This window comes from Littorina saxatilis, linkage group LG8, assembly GCF_037325665.1.
Source record: "Littorina saxatilis isolate snail1 linkage group LG8, US_GU_Lsax_2.0, whole genome shotgun sequence".
Lineage (NCBI taxonomy): Eukaryota > Metazoa > Mollusca > Gastropoda > Littorinimorpha > Littorinidae > Littorina > Littorina saxatilis.
In genome coordinates, this window is record NC_090252.1 from 20,747,043 (window position 1) to 20,759,542 (window position 12,500).

Genomic DNA, 12,500 nt, shown 5'->3' on the forward strand with positions numbered 1-12,500 from the left:
TTTTGGCGAGTTTGTGCGCGCTTTCGAACTGTATCCGCTCGATGTTATGACGGATGTTTTGAACGAGAGGCGAGTTTGTGCGCGCTTTCGAATGTCCGGATGCGCAGTAGCGATGCGCAGAAAAATATGGGCATATTTTTTTAAGGGCTTATTTTTTATGGGCATATTTTTTAAGGGCTTATTTTTTTAAGGTCATAACAGAAATAAGGCCTTATTTCAGTAAGGCCTTATCAGAAATAAGGCCTTATTTCATTATGCCCTTATTTCCTTATGGCTGTAAATATGTAAGGCCTTATTTCTAAAATAAGGCCTTATTTATAGAAATAAGGGCTTATTTTCAAAAATATGGGCATATTTTTTTAAGGGCTTATGTTTTGGATTTTTGACCCTTTGTGCCAAGGATAGGGGAACCCACGCTGACAGCGACCAACTGGCCACAAAGCCAGCGCGCTACCAACTGAGCTACGTCCCCGCCCCAGTTCTTTTGTGTGTGTGTGTATCATAGTACTGTGGGATGCAGGTGACGCGTGGTCCTTACAAAGGGCAGCACGGCGTGCTTAGTTCAGCCAGACGACGAGAGCTTTTGTTGTCATTTTTTCATTGAAAAAAAGGGTGTGATTGATTTTGGATCAAAGTGACATTCAGAGTGACTGTGTGTGTGTGTGTGTGTGTGTGGCGGTTAGCTGCCTGCTGCCTGGGTTGAATGAACTGAATGTATTGTTGCTGTGGTTTTGGCAGTGGAGTGCGGTGTTTTTTGGTCCGTTAAACATGAGCAATACATACTGTATTTCAAGCGTTAGTGATGTGGATGTTGAGACTCTCTGTCTGTTGTTGTTGTTGTTTTGTTTTGGTCACCTTTACCCCCCAAGAGTACGCTCATAAGCCTAGCTTGTTGTGCTCCATGTTCCTTATTTCATGTATGCGGTAATAGTACCAATGGAATTTATTGAATAAACTTGTTTAAACCAATAGTCAGCCAGAAAATGGTTATATTTTCACTAGACTGTCTAAAGAGTCGTATATACGGTATGTGTTTACCCTCCCTAACCACAACAACAATACATTCAGTTCATTCAACCCAGGCAGCTAACCGCCACACACACACACACACACAGTCACTCTGAATGTCACTTTGATCCAAAATCAATCACACCCTTTTTTCAATGAAAAAATGACAAGAAAAGCTCTCGTCATCTGGCTGAACTAAGCACGCCGTGCTGCCCTTTGACTTTGTAAAGGACCACGCGTCACCGGCATCCCGTGGTACTATGATACTTCACACACACACACACCAATAACAATCTTCAACAACAGCACGGGGCGGGGCTTAGCACCGAGCCAACAGGTACAGGCGCATGAAATCACATGACAAAATATAAGCTCAATCAACCCGTTTAAACACAATCCCTCTTTATCACTACTTAAACACAGGCACCTTAACCTATAATAGCTGATTTACCATCAGCGAGGTGAGTGATTCAGACCGGCGATGTGTTGAACAGTCCCGCTGTAACTTCGTGTGTGTTTAGTTCTTCATTGAGGAGTGAACTGTAAGTAGATGCTGTTTCTTTTGTTTATATTGAATTTTGCTTGTCTATAATATGTTCTGATCGTATGAATGATGCTTTGGTGTGCACGTATACTTTGTGGCTATTTTATCCTAGTGGCGTTAACTTATAGCGTCAGTGTCGTTGTTTCGCCGTTGAGACCCAGTTTTCCCGCGCTAGCCAAGTTCTTTGTTTTGTAATAGCCTGTCCTGTGTTGCGGGCGCGTCACATCCTGTGTGACGTTATAGATAGCATAGCGCCCCCTAAGTAACTTGTGAAGTTATCGGTCCTTGTCAGTGTGTCACGCTCCTATGTTTTAAGACCGTAAGGCGTGAAGCGTATCCTCAGTTACCTATTGCATGGGTGCAACTCTGCCGGCTACACGCCGGCAGCCGGTTTTTGGTTTCATCGGCTGCCGATGTTTTTGTTCCAGGAGAGTTGTTTTTTTGGCATTTTAAATTTATACTAAAAAAGCTGGACTCCAACTTTTGCTGGTTTTTGGAATTTTCCAGGTTGCACCCATGCTATTGTCATAGACCTATATGAGATAGGTCCCTGCTATTGTGTAGGGAGTTAGTCCCGTCTCTCCCATTATTTCTGGTTATCGCAACCTCTGTCTTGGTGTCTCATTTATGCTTCCTGGCCTATTTACCCCCCTTCCACTCCACCCTATCACAATATGAACGTCTTGTGTACGTTTTGTGAACTGAAGAGAAAGAAGAAGTATTGGTATGTGTGTGACATAATTGCTCAGTCTTTGAGACAGTTGGTACTAGGAAGTTTTGCAGTTCGTCTGCGTTTTTGTCTACCTGCAAGTGTTTGGTATCTACTGATACGTTGTAAGGTTTGTCATCTAATGACATTTGTTTGAACATCATTGTTCATGTGGGATTTCTTAATAGAAGAGCTTTTGTGTATATTTGAGGAGTTTAACTTCAGTTGATAGGGAGGCCGGCAACAGGCTCGGGGCACTTCACCTCCCCTCCCTTTTTCCCCCGCGCTGCCAGAGCGAGATTCCATTGGTCCCGCTAGGGTGGCGCACAGAACTTATATTAGACAGAAGGGACAAGCCCTCTTAGCGAGGTCGAAAAACGCGTTCTGGTTGGCTCGGCCGGCCGCCATCTTGTTAATGCTGAGACTGACCAGCGATCGCGGCGAGCGACACACACACGCAGTGCGCAGTTTGGTCTCACGGTGTGCCTTGTCTCTGTTTACGTTTATGACCTGACGTTTAGGCCAAAAAAAATAATAGGTGTGGTTACGGTAACATAGCCAACAAAAATAGGGTAGGAAGGTAGGCAATCACTTTTTTTTTAAAAACTTTTTTTTCTAATGTGTACAAATTAAACCTACTTGACAGGGAAATAAGTGTGCGACTCGGGCGCTTTCGCTTTCATTGCGTTTTCTGCACTCGATCGTATGGAGGTCTCCCTATTGACGTCATCACTTCGTGCGCACCGGGGCTTGGAGGGCAAGAAGCCACCGCGCCGCTTAGCGAAAACATGGAAGCGTGGTGCCGATCGCGAAGTTTCGCTGCGGCGATTCCGTATTTGCGTCGACGATTTGGCTAAATTTCATTCAAGATGGTGAATACTTGTTGCATAATCGGTTGCACAAGCCGAAGCAACAAGGAAAATGCTCTTGCATTTTTCAGAACTCCGAAAGTCGACGCTGGAGGAAGACACCGAGATTTACTCAACAGCAGTATTAATTTTGCTAATGATTGAAACACCGATTCACTCGCTTTTTGACTGAAATGTGCAGTTTGAAACAAGATTCAACACTGCTTATGTTAATGCCATAGCTTTTTGACTCAAGTGTGTGCCTTAATCAATGCTGGTTAGCATGTCTGTATACGGTTTATTGACAAGTGTGTGATTTAAAACAGAAACAAAACTGTTTATGTGGATGCCAAACCTGAAACACAGTATTGATTTGACTTGTGTACAGTATATGTATGACTTGTGCTGGCTGGCATGAGTGTAGTTCCTTTTTTTGCTTCCTGGCTCAAGTGTGTAGAATTCAAAGCATTTTCAAGACTCAACACTATTCCTTATTTGATTTTGAGATCTGATGCCAAGTGTGTGTGTGTACAGTTCTTTTCTTTTTTTCTCACTTTTTTGTCAGTTTTTATATGTAAACAGTTACCGTTCATTGATTGGAAACACTAATTCACTCATTGTCAGACATGTGATTTTTGACTGGTGTGCAATTTGAAACAGATTCAACACTGCATATGTTGATGCCATAGCTTTTTGACTGAAGTGTGCAATTTGAAACAGATTCAACACTGCTTATGTTGATGCCATAGCTTTTTGACTCCAAGTGTGTGCCTTAATCAGTGCTGGTTAGCATGTCTGTACAGTTTATGCTTTTTTTTTTATTGAAGCATGTGATTTTAGTAAGAACTAATAAATACATTGTTGTTGCAGTAACGTTTTTGTTCTTGAGACTTTTTTTAAGCTTGCGTGTGTCTTATCTGAGACATTTCTTAATTGTGAAGAATCTGGTGAGTGATTGTCAGAATGAGTGTGTATCTGTGTAATGGCTCCTTTGTTTAGTCAACAAAGTTAATATGTTGAGCCCAGCTGTCCTAAACGGAAAAATATGTGTCTGGTTTGTCTCAAAACAGTAACGTTTCACAAAATTGAACAAAACTATTGAAAACACACCTACTGGAGCTAACAAAGGCAGAGATTAGGTACAAATCAAAAGTAATGTGTTAAATATCACACTCACACCAGCTTCACATTCACAGAGTGACTCGACAGATTGGTAAAAATTAAAATACATATAATGTGTTCAACGCTTTATTTAACTGAACTGTCATTGTCAACATATATATAAAAATTAAAAACAAAAAACACGTAACACTGAATTCAGGGAAATTTTTAGTTACTGTCTTCAGCAGCACTAAAGTAAAAAGAAATATAAAAAAGAAGAACAAAAAAAAACACACACACATTACACATTTACAGGTTCACAATAAATGTTCTAAGGTAAATATCAAAGTAAGCACTAAAGCAGACACCAGACTTGATCCCAAAAAGGAAAAAAGAATCGCTTCTCCAAACATAAACATACAAAGTTAGAAATACCATTTCTCGAATAACAATGAAATGAAAACTCACACACACTGAAGCAGAAATAATAGGTAATCTAAAACTAAAGAGCTTCACACATAAACATACAAAGTTAGAAATAGAACTACAAGTTCTTGAATAATAACAAAATGAAAACTCATGCACACACACTGAAGCAGAAATTATATGTAGTCTGAAACTAAAGAGCTTCGGTCAATTTCTCCAAGTATCGCACTTTAGCAACGTCACTCAATGATGTAATGTACTTCTCTTTTGGCTGGTCGACCGTTTTTGTTCCTGATTTTGACATTATTAAATTAAAACACTCCCGAATCATCGAGCGGCGCACTGACGCTACTAGCCGTTCCCCTTCTTGCCCTCCAACCCATTTCTGCGTATCACGTGACACCGCTCCGAAGTACGCAAAAGGGAGACCTCCATACTTGTTTTTTTGTGGTCTTTTTTTGACAAATGTAATAAAAAGTTATAGGGTCGGCCCCAAAAAATAGGGTAGGTCGGGTTACCGTAACCACACCTATTTTTTTGTTTAGGCCTTACGTACTGTGTGAATAAAAACAGGTCCATTTACTTACTAATTTACCGGTAGTAAGGATTTGCTGATGTATAACTTTTGAGGTTTAACGTCCTTGTCAACAACGAGGATTATTTCAAAGACGGTGCTTTTAGACATTTACTGAACATGCACCACACATAAGACAGAAGTCGTACCGACGAGACTGATTGCGTTTTACACCGTCATTTTTTACTGTGAAATTGCAACACATGTTCGGCACTTCAAAGTGTTTGCCTGCTGTAAACAACAACATAAAAATTAAGTAGAAGTGCAATGCCAACTGAAGGCACTGCATACCCCCAGCGAAGGACAAATCCGCTCTCAGTCTCTCTCTCTCTCTGTCTCTCTCTCTCTGTCTCTCTCTCTCTGTCTCTCTCTCTCTCTCTCACACACACATTCACACACATACACCCCCCACCCACCCACACACACACACATTCTCTGTGCGCGCCTTCGTGAGCGAGGCTGGTACTACATATTGTTCATACGAAATGACAAACACAGGTTACAAGCGATAACGCGCAAAAGTACTGGTTTATTATTTTACATCTGACACTAGGGATCAGTAATGTATAGATATATAGTTACAGTACCACGTAATGCGGTAAAAAACTTATGAACAGAAAGAAAAAGAGAAAAGAAAACAAATTATTAGACATGGCAAAAGTATCAAATGCATTAACAAGACACGAGAAGTAAAAACAAGAAAAATAAACAATCACAAGACAGGCGAAGACAAACAGACACGAAAGTTACAATTACCAAACACTCGTTGGTTAGTCCTTCAACAACAATAAAGAGTTACGTTCTGTACGTTCAACAACAATAAAGAATTACGTTCCGTACGTTCAACAATACCATAAGCACTAAGAATACTCAAGAAACTTAGCATACATACGTTTAAAACCAAAATGGCTACTTTCAGAAAAATACAAAAACGTTGACTCATCAGGCCAGGAATACAAAGCAAACTGTCATACCAAAAAAGTCTAACGACAACGTTCCTGCGTTAATCAAAGTCACAAACAAGATATTTACTCATCCACTTTCCCTCAATAACGTTACAAGAAATAAGCCCGTTTACAAACGATCACCACAGACCGCAAGCTTCTTTTACCTAAATTCTTTTAACGTAAGGCTGAAAAAGTCGGAGAAAACGTTTCACTTCGAACTTCGTTAACCACAGAAAACACAAGTTATCATTATAAACATTAGCGACTTTCTAGCGTCTACAAAACATTGCTGTACGTTCACAACACTAGAACAGTTGAACACACAATAAAGAAACACTACAACAAGTCAGACTTTCAACTCACGTTATACATAAACAACTCACAAAGTCATTACAAAATGGCGACCAAAAACACAACACAAACAAGTAACAACAAAATTACCTTATGCGCTGTGTGGGTTGACCAGCAGTACCAAAACGTGTTGCCTCACAAACGAAGGGCACAAAACGATTCACACTTGAGAAACAACTGTCTCCAAGAACATTACGTTGACGTTAAAACATAAGAAACACTCCGTTGGTTCACTTGCTAACCTTCATACGTTTACATCAAAACCAAACGCTTCCTAAAACCCTCAGATCGACTGACGAGACAGGAGTCAAGCAGCGGTATTTATGAAAACAAAAACCTAACATGGAATAGTTATTCAAAAGTCAAAGGTCACCGAATTGACCAACCAACAACATTCCTAAGACAGAATCGGGTGAAACTACTATTTTACAACCAATCAGTAACCGATCACGCACTCCGTGCATGCTCAAAACTTAAAACGGTATATTTAACAGAAAGAAGACCAAGGAACTAGCTGACATCACAAAGCTAAAAACACGTGAGTCACACGTATTCTAAAACTTGCAACGCAGATTCGCAGGGCTCACCTCAAAATCAAAACACGGAAAAGAGCACGTGAATCTCACGGTGTTCTAGAACTAAACGACGCAGTTTGTGACACTCCGACCAAAACCAGGTCACAACAACTGAACAAGGAGCACGTGAATCTCACGTAACAATATTAACGCTCCACAAACCGGGTCACAACAAGGTGCTACAATAAAAACACGGTTTACTTCTTTTTACATCATGCAATGGCTTGAGCAAACGTAATTACAACAAAAGTAGGTGACTGCATGCCACATCGGCATGCACACTCCCACCGGAAATTATATTAATATAATTTACTTCAAAAAACCTTTGTACAAACATAATCCTTATATCAAAAGAAGAATAACGCAGAATTAGACATTTCAAATTTACAACTCAAAATCATTGTGTTGCAAAACATTTACACAGCACTATTACGGTTCAATCATTTTCAATGTTTCAACACATCTCGTTTCAACTAAATGCCGTTAGTCATTACTCGACGGCATAAAAAAAACCGCACCACTTAAACCATAAATGTCCGTTACATCATCTGATATAAAAACAAACCGCAACAATCTACAACTGTCAAATTGGAAAAACACTCCAAAGTTCAATGTTCTTTCAGTTCACTTACACAGCTTTGTCTTTGTGATTTTCACGATCTACTAACACAGTCATTTTGTGAATAGGTCGCTCTAATATGCGACTATCACCAGTGGGACGGCCGTGATTGTCTAGATTCTTTGTTCCAACATGCACTTTCACTCGTCTGACCAGTCCATCAGATCCCGGCATCACTTCGACTACACGAGCCATGCACCACTCTGATCTGCACAAGTTCTGGTCATGCAAGACAACAACATCTCCCACCTGTACGTTTGCCTGGGGACGTTGCCAGACACGACGTTTCTGCAAGAGTGAAAGGTACTGGCTCTTCCATAGCAGCCAGAATTCGTCTGCCATCCGCTGGACACAGCGCCAACGTTTCCTGGCGTACAGGTCTGGATCTTCAAACACACCAGGGGGCGGAAGGATGGCACCTGACTTCATGGTGAGGACGTGGTTGGGGGTCAAAGGGCGTGGTCCATCTGCCGATTCCAATGACTCGACAGACAGTGGTCGACTGTTCACGATGGCCATCACCTCGTATAGGAACGTACGAAGTGATGAAGTAGTGAGACGCTGGCCTGATCTTCTGAGAAGACCATTCAGGATGCTGCGTACCGTTCGGATCTGACGCTCCCAAACGCCACCCATGTGACTAGCTGCAGGGGGGTTGAACTTGAACTCACATTTGCTTTCCAGCATCTTTGATGTCAGTCGTTCAGAGTCCATCTCCTTCCATGCCAGTTTGAACTCGTTGCATGCACCTACAAAGTTCGTTCCTTTGTCACACCAAATGCGTGATATGTTTCCTCGCATGGAGACAACAATGCGTAGGGCGTTTATGAAGGAATCACTTGACATGTCATCCAGGGTTTCAATGTGGATTGCCCTAGAGGCAAAACACGTCACGATCAGCCCGTACAAGATTAATGTCATGACCTTGACGCAGTCATCACGGTACCCTCGTTTTTTCTGGCGTTTCAGGCCCTTCAGATGCTTGACTGCGGCACCTCTGTTGTTAGGAAGAGACGGTTTCTCTGGTCGAAATGGTAAGGGCATCTCGTAGTGACCAGCTTCGTTGATCTTTACGTTTTCCTTCACGATCTTCATGAACTTTACATCGTCCTGGGACATGGATCCTGAGTCACTTGCAAAGTCTCTTTCCATAACATGTAATGGGTCAGTACACGAGACTTCGTCCACCTGTACCTTGTAGACGTGAGCTACACGTTCTTCTTCCCTCGATCCTGGCTTGACGATGACGCGCATGGACGAGGCTATGCCATCAAAGGCGACGGAATGCGGTGCCTTGCCGACGATGCTCCAACCTAACTTAGTCTCTACTGCAAATGGCAGTCCTTGGACAACGTTTAGGGGCATGAGGGCTTCAGCGCAGTCGTAGCCGATGAGGAGGCCTGCTTCACAGTCAGGGTACAAGGGGGGCAGTTTTGGAGACAGGTGTTGGAGATGTGGGTAAGCTTTGACAGTCTCTGAGGTGGGGATATGAGTGGGGTCAACGGTCAGATAAGGTCGTGAGATGGCAGAAGGGAGCCTGACAAACTCACTGGAGGTAGGAGAGCGGACACGCAATCCAGAGTACTTCCTGCCGGAGACCACAGCATTGTCCTCAGTCAGTGTGGAGACCCTGAGTGTAGTCGGCTGCGATTTGGCTTTAACTTCTTCAGCCACTGACTGCACTACAAAAGTGGCGTTGGACATAGTGTCCAGTAGTGCGTACGTCAGCACTTCTACGTTGGGGTTAGAGTCACTGGAAACGAGAACGGGAACGATCATAGACGTGAAACCGATGCTGTTTTCCTCGCTGGCCTTAAGAGCAGACACCGTAGGGGTCGACGATGACAGTGGCTCTTGAACGTCAGCAGCAGAGGTACGGTAATTGTTCTTGTGTTCACTCGCCCCTTTGTTTTCACTCATACTGTTCTGATATTTGAAATTGTCATCATGAAGACAAGTGGGGTGAGCCTTCTTGCACTTCTTGCACGTCTGTTTCTGCTTACATTGACGGCTCTGGTGATCCTTGCTTCTCAGACATCCGTAGCAGATACGGTTCTTGAACAGAAAATCTCGTATCTCAACCAGAGGCTTCACTATGAGTTCCTTACATGTCCCAGCGTCATGGTCCGGAAGTTGACAGTGCAGACATGCGGTGACATCCTCTGTCAGGGTTGACAGGTTCGTTGTGAACTTTCTTGGTGTCCCCGATGCACTTGTCAAGCCGAAAACAGGGTCGTTAGAAATGTCTGCTTCGAGGGTAACGAACGACACGAGTTCATTGAACAGAGGATACCTCTTCTTTTCAACCTTGGTTCGAGCAACTGTTCTAGACCATCTGTGACTCATCCAGTCTGGGAGCTTTCCGACGATCTTCCGTAAGTATTGGGCATCATCCAGGATGCCCAGTCCACCAACTTCCTGGGCAGCAACGGAACATTGCTGCAAGAAATCGGCCAGACTTCTGAGTCCCTTGGGATCCTTGCTTTTGACTGGGGTCCATTCGTCCAGCTTGGTCCGGAAAGCTTGCGAAACGATGTATGAGTTGCCGAACCGATTTTCCAGCACTTCCATGGCTCTCTCGTAGGCATCACCTTCTCTCAGCAGAAAGAAGCCGGTCACGGCCTCCTTTGCTTGACCTCCGATGTACCGTTGCAGATACAATAACTTCTCACTGCTGGTTATGTTCTGTCTCTCGATGAGAAACGCAAACGACGATCTCCAAATTGGATATTGGAGAGGGTCACCAACAAAAATGCACGGCTCCTGCATCGGCAAACGGTTGATCATCAGAGCGTCTGATAGGGTTTTGGCGAGAGAGTCCATAGGAGTGTCCTGCTTGGCAGGAGTAGCAAGTGGACGTTGGTAGTACGCAGACGGGGGGTAGGAGGCAAATGGACGATCTGCATGACATTCCTTGTCAAAGTTCATGTACGCAGGGGGCCTTGCGTTTTCGTTTCCCCAGATAACTTTGGGGGTGGTCTGATGTGGGTCCAGGAATGTGGGCACGAAAGGCTCTGGTTTGGGATGTAGGTGGGTATCATAGGGGAAACAGGGTGGGGTAACTTGAAAACGTCTGTGGTCCATGCGTTGGTGACGTTCTTCCGGGAAGTAGGTGTGTCGTTCTTGCGTCTCATCACCTTCCCTTGTCTCTGGTAGGTGATAGGACCAACCTGTGTGGTCGAGATCAGGCGGGCGAGAGCCTGTGACGCTTGTCGTTGAGTGTCCAACGTTGTGCAGAGGCGGCTGACCAGTGTATGCACCGAGAGGGTGCTGCAGTGTGGTCAGCAGCGCTGTAGGCCGCATGGAGGATGTAGTTGCAGCCGTCGTGTAGTTGGGTGTGAAGGGCTCCTGACGGACGAAAGGAGCGCTCGTTCCGGCGTGATGGGGGGCGTTGACATCCTCTCTACGTTGAGGTCCGTACGCCTCGTAGGTGGCGTTGTTGGTAGTAGCGGCGCTTGTAGAGGCGCTGACTCCAACGACGAGGTCCACGACAGGTAACGCGTGCTGTCGTGGCTCAGTCGTTGTGGTTCCTGCGACGAAGTTGGTGACAGCAGCGTTGACAGTAGAGATGTCACGGGTGCTGGCGGCGTGGCAGACAGGAACAGACGTGGCGTCCAAGGCTGGCTGGTGTGTCCCTTGGTCAGCAATGACGGCAGCACCTGTCCCTATTCCTATCGCTGTTTGCTCATTGTTTAGAGGAGGGGCTACAAGACTGTACAAGGGAACGAAAGGACGAGGGTGGAACCTAGTGTTCAACAAATCAACTGACGGTAGATCAGGGAGATCCTGCTGAACGGATTCACCTTGTTCCAATACTTGTAACATAGCTTGTTGTTCTCTTAAGCTAATTTTCAATTCGGTGGACTGAATTTGTCTCAAAGCCTTTTTCTGTTTAATATCTTCAAGAGCTGCTTCAGCTGCGTCCTCGGCCTGTCTAGCTGCTATTCTCTCAGCTTCCTTAGCCTGCCTAGCTGTGTCTTCGGCCTGCCTAGCTGCTGTTCTTTCAGCTTCCTTAGCCTGCCTAGCTGCTTCTTCGGCCTGCCTAGCTGCTGTTCTCTTAGCTTCCTTAGCCTGCCTAGCTGCTTCTTCGGCCTGCCTAGCAGTTTCTTCGATCAGCCTAGCTGCATTTCTTTCAGCTTCCTCAGTCTGCCTAGCTGCTGTTCTCTCAGCTTCCTCAGTCTGCCTAGCTGCAGTTCTCTCAGCTTCCTCAGTCTGCCTAGCTGCAGTTCTCTCAGCATATTGTTGTTGTAAGAGATCCAGTTCACTAAACTGAGCTTCCTTTATTGCGTCACCTTCCACTTTTATGGCCAGGGATGCAGCCTCTAGTTTAAGAGCCAATTTAGTGTCTTCAGAGCTAACACTTTTAGAGCGGAGAGACTCGGCGCGAGAAGCTACTTGGCTACCTGATCTCCTGATACCTGACTTGTGGCTAGCTGACTTGTGGATGGCTGAAGTAATGCTAGCTACTTTATGAATGGCAGACTTAACACTGGCTGACTTGTGGGTGGATGACCCAACGCTAGGTGTAACACTGCTATGCCTGGAAGTAGGCTCTTTAGCCACCTGCACGCTAGTCGTTTGTCTGACAAGAGCTTGATCAATGTAAAACATAATGTTCTGAACTGCCCTTTGAACATCCTCCCAGCTGTCCTGAACGATTTCACCGCTACCAATCATACAAAGAACTTTCTCAATGTCACCAAGATCCTTGTACATGCTCAAAATAACCTTTTTTTGACTGGTTACTGACTCTTTATTAGGAGTTTCTTGTTTAAGCTCTGTTACTATCTCATCGATT

General features: G+C 44.2%; 1 protein-coding gene across 1 annotated transcript; it reads right to left on the bottom strand.

Moving 5' to 3' along the window:
* Window positions 1-3,447: 3,447 nt before the first annotated feature.
* Window positions 3,448-8,854, bottom strand: LOC138974550 (uncharacterized). Its single transcript, XM_070347266.1, has 2 exons — window positions 8,065-8,854; window positions 3,448-3,464 (listed from the first exon to the last, which is right to left on the bottom strand). Exons 1-2 carry the CDS (start codon window positions 8,852-8,854, stop codon window positions 3,448-3,450), a joined length of 807 nt encoding a protein of 268 aa, XP_070203367.1.
* Window positions 8,855-12,500: the final 3,646 nt, after the last annotated feature.

What these genes read in the sequence shown, in the direction of transcription:
- LOC138974550 (XM_070347266.1), bottom strand. Translation starts at nt 8,854, where the DNA reads ATGGAAAGAGACTTTGCAAGTGACTCAGGATCCATGTCCCAGGACGAT.